General features: G+C 38.7%; 1 protein-coding gene and 1 long non-coding RNA gene across 5 annotated transcripts in view; one reads left to right on the top strand and one right to left on the bottom strand.

Annotated features, from left to right (window-relative positions):
• Window positions 1–716: 716 nt before the first annotated feature.
• The window catches only part of LOC113587078 (uncharacterized), a 14,494-nt gene continuing 1,116 nt past the window's right edge, over window positions 717–14,094 (top strand). Inside the window, exons 1-17 of one of the 3 annotated variants that reach the window (XM_081720010.1) lie at window positions 717–1,057; window positions 3,773–3,924; window positions 4,210–4,314; window positions 6,295–6,334; window positions 6,678–6,738; window positions 7,182–7,297; window positions 7,437–7,495; window positions 7,700–7,810; window positions 8,480–8,610; window positions 8,817–8,950; window positions 9,198–9,297; window positions 11,046–11,187; window positions 11,345–11,368; window positions 11,675–11,732; window positions 13,190–13,242; window positions 13,406–13,607; window positions 13,932–14,078. In XM_081720010.1, coding sequence (XP_081576136.1) covers window positions 6,712–6,738; window positions 7,182–7,297; window positions 7,437–7,495; window positions 7,700–7,810; window positions 8,480–8,610; window positions 8,817–8,950; window positions 9,198–9,297; window positions 11,046–11,187; window positions 11,345–11,368; window positions 11,675–11,732; window positions 13,190–13,242; window positions 13,406–13,607; window positions 13,932–14,078 — 1,304 coding nt within the window. In that variant the 5' untranslated portion in view covers window positions 717–1,057; window positions 3,773–3,924; window positions 4,210–4,314; window positions 6,295–6,334; window positions 6,678–6,711. Of the gene's footprint in view, window positions 1,058–3,772; window positions 3,925–4,209; window positions 4,315–5,593; window positions 5,982–6,294; window positions 6,335–6,677; window positions 6,739–7,181; window positions 7,298–7,436; window positions 7,496–7,699; window positions 7,811–8,479; window positions 8,611–8,816; window positions 8,951–9,171; window positions 9,298–11,045; window positions 11,188–11,344; window positions 11,369–11,674; window positions 11,733–13,189; window positions 13,243–13,405; window positions 13,608–13,931; window positions 14,079–14,094 lie in introns of those variants that run through there. The other 2 variants (XM_027025588.3, XM_081720009.1) reach the window with 2 other exon arrangements.
• LOC145659080 (uncharacterized) lies at window positions 1,064–6,535 on the bottom strand. 2 transcript variants are annotated; one of them, XR_014125081.1, is made up of 4 exons: window positions 6,373–6,535; window positions 5,347–5,425; window positions 4,456–4,582; window positions 1,064–3,085 (listed from the first exon to the last, which is right to left on the bottom strand). It is a non-coding gene; the product is annotated as an uncharacterized LOC145659080 (long non-coding RNA). The 2 variants fall into 2 exon arrangements; XR_014125080.1 differs by lacking the exon at window positions 1,064–3,085 and having other exon boundaries at window positions 4,326–4,582.

Here is a 14,094-nt window from a genome sequence, read left to right as displayed (position 1 = left end):
ATATGATTTAACACGTAAATTAATAATATGGGTCCATTTTTAATAATATCAAACCAAGGGATCACCACTGTGAGTTAGTGTAGCGCGGACCATATCGCAGTCCACATTAACGTCTGTCCGTTTGAATCCCCGTCCGTATTCCTTTTTTCTGTGCATGTACCGTGAGCGTAACTTGCTTGAGAAGTGCTCGAAACCGGAATCCGGCCTGGGGTTCAGTTCCGCTAGCCCTCATACTTGGGCACGCATGTTCCCAAGCGCCTGGCGGCGCTGAACAAGTATCAGCTCTGGTTTAAATATCTGTAATGTAGTTGGCTTCTAATTCGTTTGATAAAAGAATTTGTTTCGTTTCACGCAATGTTAGGTGTGTCGCGTTAATTATCGCGGCATCGTATAACAATTGTAGTCGAATTATTTATTTTATAAATTAAGCAATGACAGCTTGTAGAGGAAACAATTTACCCAAATGAAACAGAAATGCAAATCTCTTTCTCATATATTACTAGCTACATTTTCAAACATTGGTGGGGGTAAAAAACGAACCACTTCAGAAAGTAGTGAATACATGTCCCGAACGTACATTACGCATGGTGTGTTCGCTCCTCCAAAGATTAGGCCAACTGCTTAAACCGGAAAGAGCATGTCCGGGGTTTTAGTGAGATGGGACTAAGTAGCAGTTGGCCGTGTTAAATTTTTCTTTACGACAATATTTCATGAAAATAACATCTTTTATTTTTTATTTGTTTAATCCAGCACACTAACATAACAGTATTTCTACAGCATGCGTACATAGACCAATTATTTTCCTTCGTGTCGTTTCAACCTTTATCCCTTTTAACCTTAAAACATATTTGCATTCCTTTTTTTTTAATGAGGAAAAATGTAGATGAAAAAGTTAACATAAGAAATGAGGAAGCCCTGAGCACACGAGCCCTCGGCTGAGATAGTGTGTGTGGTGACGTAGACAGGCGAGGTACGGAATTCCAAACATTTTTTGCATGAACTCAACAGGTTAAGAGGTGGAACAAGAGGGAATTTTCCACTGCCTCTGTGCTGAAAAGTAAGTCGTTTAAAAGAAGTGCCATCACTATATTTCAGATACTGTAAACAAAAATCTCGTAGTCGATTTGAGCATGAAAAGTATCAGGAGTTACACCGTTATTTGGACCTGTTGCGCTTTAGTTCTTGCCACGTTCTGAATGATCAGGGGTGTGCTGGGATTTGTAAGAAATGTTTTGGGGGTTTTTTTAGGACTTTAACAGTACGGTGATGTGTTCGTTCATATATCTTAGTAATAGATTGTCCAGTCTTTTAAGGAATGCGTACACTTGGTTTGTTTTCAGGTGCTGTTTTGATTTAAATGGCGATTGAAACCATTGTCGCTCTGTTTTGTCTAAAATGCTATTAAAAGACTAAATTAATAGTCATCCTCGCAGGGATTATAGTAGGCCTATCATGCTTGCATCATTGCCGATGCAGTGTATGGATTCATGATTTTATTATCATCTTATACTGCGCATCCATCGCTGTTGGTCACATGTTCAGTTGGTGAAAAAGTGATTAACGTCCTATTTTTTAGGATTTGGAAACTTAAGTCGTTTCTGAGAAAATTTCTTAGTTAGTTTGTTAAGGTTTTTTTTCCCCCTGCATGTAATGCATGTGTTTTCTTCTAATTAAGGTGTACAGTTTTACTTAACCTATAACTTAGTGATCAGTGTTGAAACAGCTATGGTTTTGTATTTTCCCCTATTTGTGCATTTTTTTTCAAGATACTATTTAGTCGTTTGGTTAGACACTCTTACATAGACACACTTATAAAAATTATGTAACCAGTAGAAGAAAAAGTGATTTTAAGAACTGCATGTACAGTATACAAGGGTTCTTTCTTGGCCCATGTTCCATTGTTTCTTTTCTGACCATAGAGATGTGGAGGAATATGGCTAAACTGAGCTGGTCTGAGATCTGGGGGGGGAGTAGGTCCAGTGCTGTATCACTGACATTACTGTATTGCTGAAATTTCCTCGCCTCTGCACATCTTTGGTTTATCCAGGGCCTAATAACACTGGTCAACAATGACTGCTTCCTGCAAAAAAATACCTGTTCATTATGTATTTTTGCATTCTGAATCCAAATATGTTTTTTAATTTTCTCTATCGCCCATAGTTGATTTGGTCCCATAGTATGTACTCAAAAATGATGCACTGTACATTTTAGAAGTAAATCTGTACACATAAGTGTGATAGCAGCCTTATTTATGAATAAGTATGGCAGACTGGGGATGGTTGTAACACTTCTTGTTTCAGCAGCTCACGGAATATTTATGTTCAAGCTCTCAAATATTTATACCATCTTCCCTTATTTGTCTTCTGCAAAGAGTAAAGTTTCCAACCTCTCCACATATAACACATAATTCATTAACTGAGGCTAAATACAAGGAGTTCCACTGTTACAATCTGCCTCTCTAACAGGGTAACTAACACAATCTGCCCCTCTACCGGGTAAGTTGTAACAATAAGAGTGAAGATTATAAATAGAGACCACACCACAAAATATACATCCTAATCACTTTATTGTGCATATGCAAATATTTCAACATCTAGTAGTAGCTTCTGGATGCATACATATAAAGACTGTTAGTTAGGTACGTGGTCATATGATCCCGACACAGGTGGCCAGAAACAATGAAAAGCTTATTCACAGACATCCCTTCTTGCACATACCAACACAACACACATATAAAACAACCGATACATATACTAACCAATTTCTATATAGGTCTAACACACTAATGTGTTCCTGTCAGATGCTCAGTAGGCCTGCCTCATGTGGAGTAAGTACAAAAAAACAAATCTGCTGCTGCATCCTTTAGCTGCACAGTGAATACATTTTGACTGCTGTCATAACCCACACTGGGTAGCTGTCTTGATCCTTGTTCTCTGAAATTAATAATTTCTTGCAGTATCGGCTCAGTTAGAATATCCTTTGGTGACGGACTTTGCTGTCTTTCCCTGCCTCATCTCAACCGATGCAGATTTAAGTATGTGTGCACGCAGGGCCCTATCAGTTTTTCACCCGCTGTCTTGGCATGCTGAGAAAAGGAATATAAAGGAAAAGGAGGATAATGAAAATGTGTTTAGTTGTTACTATGGAGTTAGTAACACATTTTGTAAAGGTGCAAGAAACATCTCCATCCCTACAAGCCATTGTTTAGCTAGCTGTAGCAGCATGGTGGTTTGAAAATTAGCTTAGATTAAATGCCTCTCATTTTACCTAAGAGACTATTCTTTAATATAATGCAAGTTAAATAAAACTGAATCAGTACTAATAAAAAAATAGTACTTGGTCTTTCTTATCTGAAAATAATTTTTGGCTGTAAAATCTGCATACTTCTTCATACAGCTATGCAATTTCACATGCAAAGTCAGGAAGAAAGTGGTCATATATGAAACTGATCATACAAGTCTAAGGCCATCACTTATTAGTGAAAGTGATGTGGTTATAACCATCCCCAGTCTCCCCTAATATATATTTAATGTAAAATTGAATTGCCCTGTCATTTAAAAACCATATGTGACAGAAGAATTACAGGTTTTGTTGTCCAGTGTAATTATCTGATAAGCCAGTTCAGGCATGCTGGAGTTGGGATATCACAAAACTGCTGCTGCTTCCTGAGTCTGGAATTGTCCAACCCTGTCTAATATCGGCATAAATTGGCAGTGTTCTTCCTGACAAGCTGTTATGGCTATTTTGTTGCTATATCTCCTGCCTGTATCAGTATTGTCCTGCAGCATGGTGGGCGGACAGGGGAAGCAGAGAGATGAAGGTCTGATGATGATGCAGGAGCTGGAAGATCGACTAAAGGAGCACATTGACAAACTGGAACACATACGCCTGGCAGCTGCTGACCTCAGAGAAAGCCCGTTTGGGGTGCGAAACATTAACGATATTCTGTGAGGTTATGTAGGGTCACTTTTTGGTTCAGTGAAAAGCTTCCCAAATGTATGTTTTTTTCAAAGTGTCGGTCATTGTGGTCATCATCATTTTTGAATAGATTTAAATGAACTGATCAGTTTTCAGGTTATAAGATGAGAAGGAATCAGGTCATGATGTAATACAGTACTCTATACATTTTGGATAGAATTAGAACTAAAAAAGCACTGATTAATTATAAGATAGCATGTTGATTATGTTGTTATTCTCTGATCAAAACAGAACAATGGTGATCTGAGACAGTCGATCACTGAGCATGTGGACTGGCTGGGTCATCTAAGAGAGCGTGTGGAAGCACTCCAGATGAACACATCAGTATTTGTCCAGGTCTCAAAACTTTTACTTTTTTTTTTTTTTACCATGATCAGCTAAGCAGTTGAGTTTGTTTATGGTATTTAGTTCATGTTCTAGCGTTTTCACAGATGAACTCCAAGCCTCGCTTATGGAGAGGAAAAAATCAAGGCTTACGCAGCTCCTCCCGCTGGGGGTGGGGACCTCAGACAGATGATGCCCAGTCAGAAATTGGGTGGTCTCCAATTCGCACACGGCGTAACAGTGATGCTGCTTCTGAAATGTCATGTGCCTGGTGATGCACCTAGAACCAGATGTACAAAAAGTGTAAATTGGTGAAGTTCAGTTTTTCTGAATCGGTGCAATTTCAAGATGCATTTCTAGGTTAGCTGATTTCTTAATCAGCTAATTAAGCAAGAAAACATTGCAATTTTGTCTTTAAACTTCCAATGATTGTAGATCTATTGTGATTCTACAGTATATTGCCAGTAGTAAAATCTCAAATATTCATCACATGCACTTATGTATCTAAAAATAAAGCATTAATGGATTCTCTTACATGGGTAGAGTATGGCATTAATATTGTAATTGTAAGCAAATTCCTATTCATGGAAACTCATTTCACCTTAAATTGGCAAAAATACAGCATACGCTCATATATAGACTTATACAAATATTTAGGCCTCAGTTCTCGCAAAGCACCATGGTAGTGAGACCATTATAAAAATGAGACAAAGCATCCACCATGATATTCACTTTACCATTTGTGACAGCACAGCACATTAATATGCTACAATGCTTTTGGCACAATCACCTCAAGCACTGTTTTATTTTAGCACCATTAATATGAAAAACATTATGGAAATGAATGAAAAATGCTTTAAAAAAGTAAGCATGAATTCCACTTGAGCTCTTTGTCTTCAGAAAAAGTCTAATGCATGGTCTTAAACATTAAATATTAATTGTGCTTGTCAAGTATGCTTTGGTGCCTGTATGCATTTCTAAGCTGTTTCAGTAGTGATAACGAATCCATTCTGAATGGAAATGTGGAGTGGTTGAATTCTATACCAGCTCATCTGGAAGAGAAGGTAGAGTAGTGTTCTCTCACTGCCAAGTTCATGAGTTCAGTTCATAAGGGACGCATATCCTGCCATACAGATAAATATGTTAATTACTTTGGATAAGAGCATCTGCCAAATGCATTTAGAGTGAAAATGCGAACACTATTACATTAGGCATTGCAACACAATATAAAACATTCTAAAATCCCATTAAGGCCCGATAGATGGAGACATCACACCGTTTTATTAGTTTTAAACCCGCTAACCGATGTCTGAAGAAGAAGCTGTAGGAGTAGGCCATAGGACCCAGGGACGCATAGGAGGGGCGGCATTAACGGGGTTATGGACGACCTCAGGATTTTTATTTCTCACTGCAATGGAATACAATGTGTAGATGCGCATCAGCAAACCAAAACCAACCACGGACTGTCCCAATTCACATCTCAGCTCTGCTTCTCGTCTTTCCAACTTAGGCTGATAGCAGTTTGCCTCAAGATGTGCATCTAATAAAAAAAAAAATAACAAGCCTAGCTATTGTTGCAGTTTCGCACATCATGTCCACTGATTTGACAGTCTCGGAACAAGTGGAACCGGTCAATGAGTCCGAACTTGTCGAAGACGAAGAGCATTGGCTATATGGGGGTAAACAGCCTATACACCCGAATAAACCATTGTGTGACATAAGGCGCGTTTGCGCCTTTAGGACGGCCTGTCTTTGCTTTCTCAGCGGTATACCTCCAGAATCGTTCAGCGGGCAGGACAGACACTGCTACAGTCAGCTAATGTAACCTTTAACTGACGAGCCTGTTACAGTACCGCGCTCTTTAGCGAGCTACATGCACTAGCGATTCGGCCCATGAAGGGCTGTGCAAGTAAACGAGGCTCCTGTTTAATACATTAATGTTCGAGCCTTAAACACGGTTTGAATATCATGTTTTTCTGTGTTCTCAACCAGATGAAAACTCCAAGAATCAGTCTGTAAACAATGAGACGAGGTAAGATTATTATTGATAGGGTGTTTTTGTTTACTTACCTATTCATTTATTATGCAGATGTTTTTTGTTTTTTGTTTTTAATCGTGATTACATTTGTATATCACATGTGAAAGTCCGTTGCGAAAGTCGAGGAGACTGAAAGTTCGGAAATGAGTGTAGTCTGTGCTCTTCGCAATGTGTGTTTGCTGGGAGCAAACTTAACTGTTACTTATACTGTTGAATAACTGCCACATCAGCAGCAGATTGTCATTAAAAAGGACAGGAAATGTCACTCAGTTACTGTTCATGCCATGTGACCCTAGACCCTACTAACTGAAACCCCAATGCCATGTATGTACCCCAGGGAGAAAGAAGGTGTTCTGGATGGCAGTACCAGCATGGAAGACAAGAACAATACAGAACAGGTAGTGTGTAAAAACAGAAATTAAAAAATGAGTGAAGGAATGAATGAATGAAGGAACAAACTAATGAATGGCAAAATATATGTTTCATGAGCATGTAGGTAATGGTAACGGTAATGTCTGCATTGCCAATGAATTCTCAAAAATGTTGGTAGAAGGTGCTTGAGTTCTCTGACCTCAGATAGTTCAATAATGATGGACTGTATATAAAATAAATGTCCAGTAACAAAAATAACAAATCTGTTTATGATTGTGTATACTGTGAAATTAAAACATGTTGCAGAATAGTTGCATTCAGTAAATGACTTTTAATGGTCTTTGAGAGTCAATGACCAAACAGAATAAATTTGTTGGGCACAAAACAGAAACAAGTCCTTCTTGATTGCTTTTTGGGGAAAGATCTAATATGGATTAACAAAATTAACTTTTATAATTTATTGGGTCAGGCAGCCAAGAGTGTGAAGGAAGAGGAAGAAGAGGATAGCGATAGTGATGATGATGATGATGATGATGATGTCAAGGTCACTATTGGAAACATCAAGACGGGAGCTCCTACTTACATGTATGCTGCATCTGTTGTGATGATGTTTAAATAATCTCCTCTGCTCTACATGTCATGAGAGTTTGATCTGCTGTTTCTTTGTTTGCCGTCACCTTGCATATGAAAATTGTCACTGAAATGTGAATTGTAATTTTCACAGGGGGACTGGTATAAACCTTAACATAAAACCAGTGCGGGGGTATGGAGTGGCATCTGCTAGTAAGCAACAACTATTCACACTCTTATCAAAAAAATTACAATTATATTTAAACAAAGTAGATCATTTTCCCCTGTGGACTGTTTGTGGACATTTATGACTGGTATTCAAAGCACAGAAGGTTTGCTGTCATATCTCTTTTTCTTTGTTTTACTTTTGGGTCTGATCTTTGCCATGCCAAATTCTTCACTGTCATTGTGGAACAGACAAGCTCCAGTCTAAAGGTGTGGACATGGAGGCTCTCAGCGGTTTTAATGGATTGCATGCAGTGGAGACAGACACGGATATGTATGAGGACAAGCCGTGGAGGAAGCCAGGTATGAACGTCTGCTTTAGCTTGGCTACGGAAGCTGTGGATTCACTTCCCTTCTCTCGTGAACATAGATTTTTTTAACTGTGATCTAATTTAGAACAGTTCTGCGTAGGATGCAAACGTAAACAATACAATATGCATGCATGTGTGTGTGTGTATTTATCTTTTGATACATCCTTTATTGACTGTGGGGTATTATTCTATATATATATATATATATATATATATATATATATATATATATATAAAGTCTGTGTGTGTTTTTATTTTTAGATATTCTTTCTTTATTCACTGTGGGGTATTATTCTGTGTGTGGTGTTTTTGTTTTTCTTTTGATATATTCTTTCATTATTACTTTTGGGGTTTTATTCTATATATGTTTATGTGTGGTTTTTATTTTTATTTTTATAGATTCTTTATTGACTGTTGGGATTTTATATTCAATGTTTGTTTGTGTGTGTGGTTTTTATATTTGGTTTGATATATTCTTTCTTTATTGATTGTTGCGGTATTATTCTATATATGTGCGTGTGTGTATGTGGTGTTTTTATATTTGGTTTGATATATTCTTTGTTTATTGACTGTTGGGGTATTATTCTGTGTGTGTGTGTGTGTGTGTGTGTGTGTGTGTGTGTGTGTGTGTGTGTGTGTGTGTGTGTGTGTGTGTGTGTAGGCGCCGATCTGTCAGACTATTTTAACTACGGCTTTAATGAGGAGACATGGAAAGCATACTGTGAGAAGCAGCGAAGGCTTCTGCTGGGCCTGGAGCCCTGTCTGCCTCCGAGTTTCCACAACAAAATCACAGTGTGTTTATAACCCTTCTCTTCTGGCTGACCCTAAACATATACATCAGAATGAATGCATCCTACTTAGATATTCCTCCTCAAATACTCTCTCATACAGCAAAATGCATTAAACATGCTCTCAATCAGCAGGAGGAAATCTGCATGTAGCATAAGCTGTGCTTTTCACCGCCAGGTTAATAATGAAAGTCTTGTCATGCCTTTGAGGTCCAGCAGGGTAGGACAGTCAGTTTGGAGAAGGATGTTGAAAGCTCTGCAGTCAAGCTGGACTTTAAGTCTGACTTTTCTACGCAAGTCATGCCAGCTACCAGCAGGCTAAAGGCTGGGCCTCCACCCAACAGGTGCCTTGGTCCCTTCAGGAAATACACCAACACTGGCCTGCCTGCTAAGTCACTTCACTCTTCACTCACGTGTTGTTTTGTTGTGTATTTTGTCATTTCCGTTCGCCCTTGAAATAGTCTGAGGGACATGGAACAAATGTACATCGGTCTATATTAGCATCTACACCAGCATGAGAAGTGATCCTCATTATGTAATGGTGGCAAACTTGACTGCCCCATAGCTCCTGGCTATCCTCATGTTCTCCAGGAAAATGGCCGGAACAATCGATGTGATTGGTGGACAGACAGGACCAATCCGCCGGGTTGAAGGCCGTAGGAGAGAGATGCAGGAACAGAATCCCATTCAGGTGAGAGATGGAACAGAAAAGACAGAGGATTAGATGTGTTCAGTTAAAGAACAGAGGATTAGATGTGTTCAGTTAACAGAAAGAACAGAGGATTAGATGTGTTCAGTTAAAGAACAGAGGATTAGATGTGTTCAGTTAAAGAACAGAGGATTAGATGTGTTCAGTTAAAGAACAGAGGATTAGATGTGTTCAGTTAAAGAACAGAGGATTAGATGTGTTCAGTTAAAGAACAGGATTAGATGTGTTCAGTTAAAGAACAGAGGATTAGATGTGTTCAGTTAACAGAAAGAACAGAGGATTAGATGTGTTCAGTTAACAGAAAGAACAGGATTAGATGTGTTCAGTTAACAGAAAGAACAGAGGATTAGATGTGTTCAGTTAACAGAAAGAAGGGATGATTCGATGTGTTCAGTTAACAGAAAGAAGGGATGATTACATGTGTTCAGTTAACCTAAAGAACAGAATTAGATGTGTTCAGCTAATAGAAAGGAGGGAGGATTAGATTTGTTCAGTTAACAGAAAGGACAGAGGATTAGATGTGTTCAGCTAATAGAAAGAAGGGAGGATTAGATGTGTTCAGTTAACAGAATGAATAGAGGATTAGATGTATTCAGTTAACAGAAAGAAGGGAGGATTAGATATGTTCAATTAACAGAATGGAGGATTAGGTGTGTTCAATTAATTCCTCACTTTCTGATTCAAAGCTGTGGGTGCTTTTATTTAAATATTAAAGATCATCTCAAATACACAGACAAACATACAATATTTGTTTGTTGGCAATATATTGCAACACTTGACAATACTTGGCCTCATTTTTAAATTTTTAAATGTGTTGTACAAATTATATATTTAATGATCAGTCATGAAAGTAAATGATCCAACTCACCTACACCTCCCAATTCTTTTTTTCTTATTTTATTTACTTTTTTAAAAAATTGTGAATTTAACCCCATGATGGCCCCATGAGGCTAAATGTAATCACTTTTGTAATTCTTTGTTTGTATATTATAAGCCTCACAAACTCTGTTTTCACATGATTGGGTTGAAATTTGCACAAAACATCCAAGAAACCCAAAGGATATTTTGCAAAATGTATTCATGTAACTATTTGATTCTGAATGTTTTACAGTAATCAAATTAATAAACATAACAAACATGAATAATTTATAAGTAAATTAAGAAACATAAATGTTTACTCAAATGCAAATAAAATATCAAATATAAGGGAACCATAATTCTACACAGTAAAATGTGTTTGCAAGAAAGTCAAAACTAGTGGAAATACAATTTTTCTAAAATTAAAGATTTTGTGTTTGAGTAAAAAGTATTTGTTTATTTAGTGATTATATTTAATTACTGTATTCCAAAACAAATAGTTACATGAATACATGTTGCAAATTATCCTTAGGGTTTCTTGGATGCTGAGTGCTACTTTCAACCAATCTAGTGGGAAAAAATATGCATTTGGTGAGATTTAGAATACACATAAGTATTATAAAAGTGACGAAATTGAGCTCAGAACCTCAAAAATTAATAACTAAAAACCATATTTGGAACTAAAGAGTTTTTGCAACATCTCAGGAATTTAATAGATGCTTTCACATGATTTTTTTCAAGAAAACCCATGACATGAACTGGAAGGTCTAGGTGAGTTCACCTCTTTGATTTGAAGAACATGCTTGCTATGTGCCTACAAATGCAATCAGTGTTTCCGTAAATTGTAACCACACCTCCATGATGTCTCACAGGTTCTTGGTGATCATGGCAACAAGGCACAGCCTTTAACTCCACCCACAGTCCCACCTCCCCTCCCAATAGGAGTGCCTCCACCGCACTTCCTGCAACGCCCACCTCCTGTATCTGGCATGCCCCCACACATGCAACCACCAGGTAAACGACCCACCTCACCTCCATCCCCAGTCAAGGGTTTACTGGTATGCGGGTTTATATGTATGGGAAGCACTGTGAGAATAATATTGAATTAAAGATAAAGATCATCGTTGTCGTCATTGTCTTGTTGATCATGATGTTCTTGTTCCTTCTATAGGTATACCTCCACCTGCCCTTCCAGGTGAGAACTGGAATCAGTGAATAGGAGAAAAGCACAGCATGGTTAGATGGAGTGAAGTCAGATTTTACTCCTAGATATTCTAGACAAAATGTCAGCATGCGATTATGTGTAAAAATATGAGTGTTGATGTAAGAATGAGATGATTTTGGTTGGTTTTTAGACAGTAGAAAGATTATCCTAAATGCACAACTCTACGATCGGTTTAACTGCCTGTTTTAAATGCAGCCAAAAATACAGAGAACAGCACTGCTGGTCTTATAATGTTAAACACAGCTCGGAGATTTGAAATCAGTGTTTTTGCCCCAGGTATATTCCCACCTCCTCTGGCCCCTCCACCAAACCTGATGATGCCACCTGTCAACAGGTGAGTAGCAGTGACTGCAGTCGCATGTAAATGCTTGTCTCATTTCAAATTAATTAATCTCAACAGAATATTTTAATAACATTAGGTTTCAGATCAGCTATAATAATTTTAAATGTGCCTGTTGTTTTATGCTTTACTATATCCAATCACTTTTTTCTTTGTTTTAGGAGAGTCTGTATAGAAATTATAGTGCATAATACCAGTGTTAATGTCAAACTGGAATGTTGTTACACTCAGCAGACCACAGAAGGCCACTTTTAAACATGAAAAAAATATAACATCCACAAGCAGTATGTAGACATAGTCTCAAATACCTCAGCATAACAGAACAAATCAGCATTATGGAACATTTCTCACAAGATCCAAACCAGTGGCCACACACAATAACACAAGTCCAGATGAAAAAGCATATTAAAAGATAATCAATAGCAGCAGGATGAACTCTAGAGAAACATACCTGGTTAGATCCACTGAAATACCTCAAAATTCAATGCTTCCTTGGCCATTCAGTAGAGTGAGTGTTAACCAAAACATAATAGAAACATGGGTTTTTCATGGCCAGGAAATTTAATGTTCACAATTGGCTGAATCAAACAACCTGAATCTTGGCATACACGCAATTCATTTAATGAAGACAAAACTGAAGGCCTTGAAAAAGCATCTCCACATCTGTGCATCTGCGGATGTCTGTGGGTGACAAACCTGGGGCAAACTAAAGGATTTCAACAGGATTTCACTGTTGAACATTCTAGCGTATCCATATACGTTTGTTCCCCTGGAATGGGAGATTGTGTGTACAGTGCTGTGTGAATCTTACTGTTTTAGAGTTTGCCCTATTGTTGTTTAGACTCAAGCTGTTGGTCATCAATGTGTCCTACAGTAATTTGGCCTTACTCAGCATTTGTCAGCAGGGGCCCTTTCACAGACCCCATTCCATACGTACCCGGAATGCTTCTGACATGGGCATCTGTGGTCATCAGAGGATACGTCAACACTGCGAGCCTAAAGTTTTGGTTCTGTCCTCTGTGTTATCTGCAAATAAATCAGATGTATCTCCTCCATAAGTCCATGTGATGCTGTGATGCATTTACTGCCTAGATTCTGTGGAAGTATATACAGCGTGTGACTGTGATGTAACACTATAGAGTTCACTCAATAAAGATGTCAATGTTAATGTCCATTTGCTGTCCAGTTTGACATTATATTGTATATTCTGGCCCTTCTATTTGGAAAAGAGTGTGGTGTGCCTGAGCAGTAGATATCTACATATGTGCATATTATTTAAATCAGCGTGAGCAATTACAGGCTCAGTGAAGTAAGCACTGTTGAATTTATTGGGTGGCTCCTGCATGTGAACATCAAACTGGAACTGTGTTGGAGTAATACTTTTTATTCACACGAAGCAGTTTGTGTGTGTTTCTAATCATGCATCTACTAATAAGGCTGTTTCTCAACAGCCGGTGTCCCTATGGCAACAGAGCCCCCCCTCCATTTGGATACAGCAACGCAGGTCATGATAATGCAAAATGGCGTATAATATACCATGTAATGTAACCTACAAGATAACATATAAGACATTGCATTATATAGGGTATAAAATGGCAATATACCTTAATGAGTGCAAACAAAAAAAGGGCAAAGCTGTTCATTGTTTCCTGACGTTCCGTCCATAGACCCTAACTACATCACCTACCCTCCCGTGTCCTCTGCACATGTGCAGTGGGGCTCGATGATGGAGAAGGGAACGGGTGGGGGGGGCTGTGGACGTCCCGGGCACTGGGATCACCAGGGCTTCCGGCGAGAACGGGAACGAGAGACAGACAGGGACCAGGAGCAGGACAGAGGAGAGGGAGCGGCCACCGCAAGTGAATACGAGTGAGTGCCCATGGGCCCTACTTCCAAACACCATAATGTTGGGAAGACTGTTGATTTTTCCACAGTGATTATGGTGAATCCACAAATATTTTTATTTTTTGAACCACGTTATCTTTAACCATTTTTAAAACTTAAACCACAAACCTTTCCTGCTTTAGTCTGTTTGTGTGTGTGTGAGCAGGTCTGCTTGAAATCTCTCTCTGTTTGAAGCTTTCTGCTGCAGAGTATCTGATTGAAGGGCCTAATTCAGTATGAGTTGAGGTTAATACAAAAACCTTTTTCTTTCCTTGTCATGGCAATGGTCCTGGAATGGACTGGCTACAGTGAGGACGAACACTACCGCTACTACGCTCATGAGCGCGACAGCTTCCACCACACTCGCGACAGTAGTCGAGGCAGAGAGGAGCATTCTGGGAGAGAACGGCGCCACCGAGACAAGGAAGAAGGCAGCAAACACAAGTCTTCCAAACGGTGCAAAGAGTGAATG

The sequence above is a fragment of the Electrophorus electricus genome, chromosome 8 (assembly GCF_041902795.1).
Source record: "Electrophorus electricus isolate QZ-2024a chromosome 8, ASM4190279v1, whole genome shotgun sequence".
Lineage (NCBI taxonomy): Eukaryota > Metazoa > Chordata > Actinopteri > Gymnotiformes > Gymnotidae > Electrophorus > Electrophorus electricus.
This window is presented reverse-complemented; position numbering and strand designations above follow the sequence as displayed.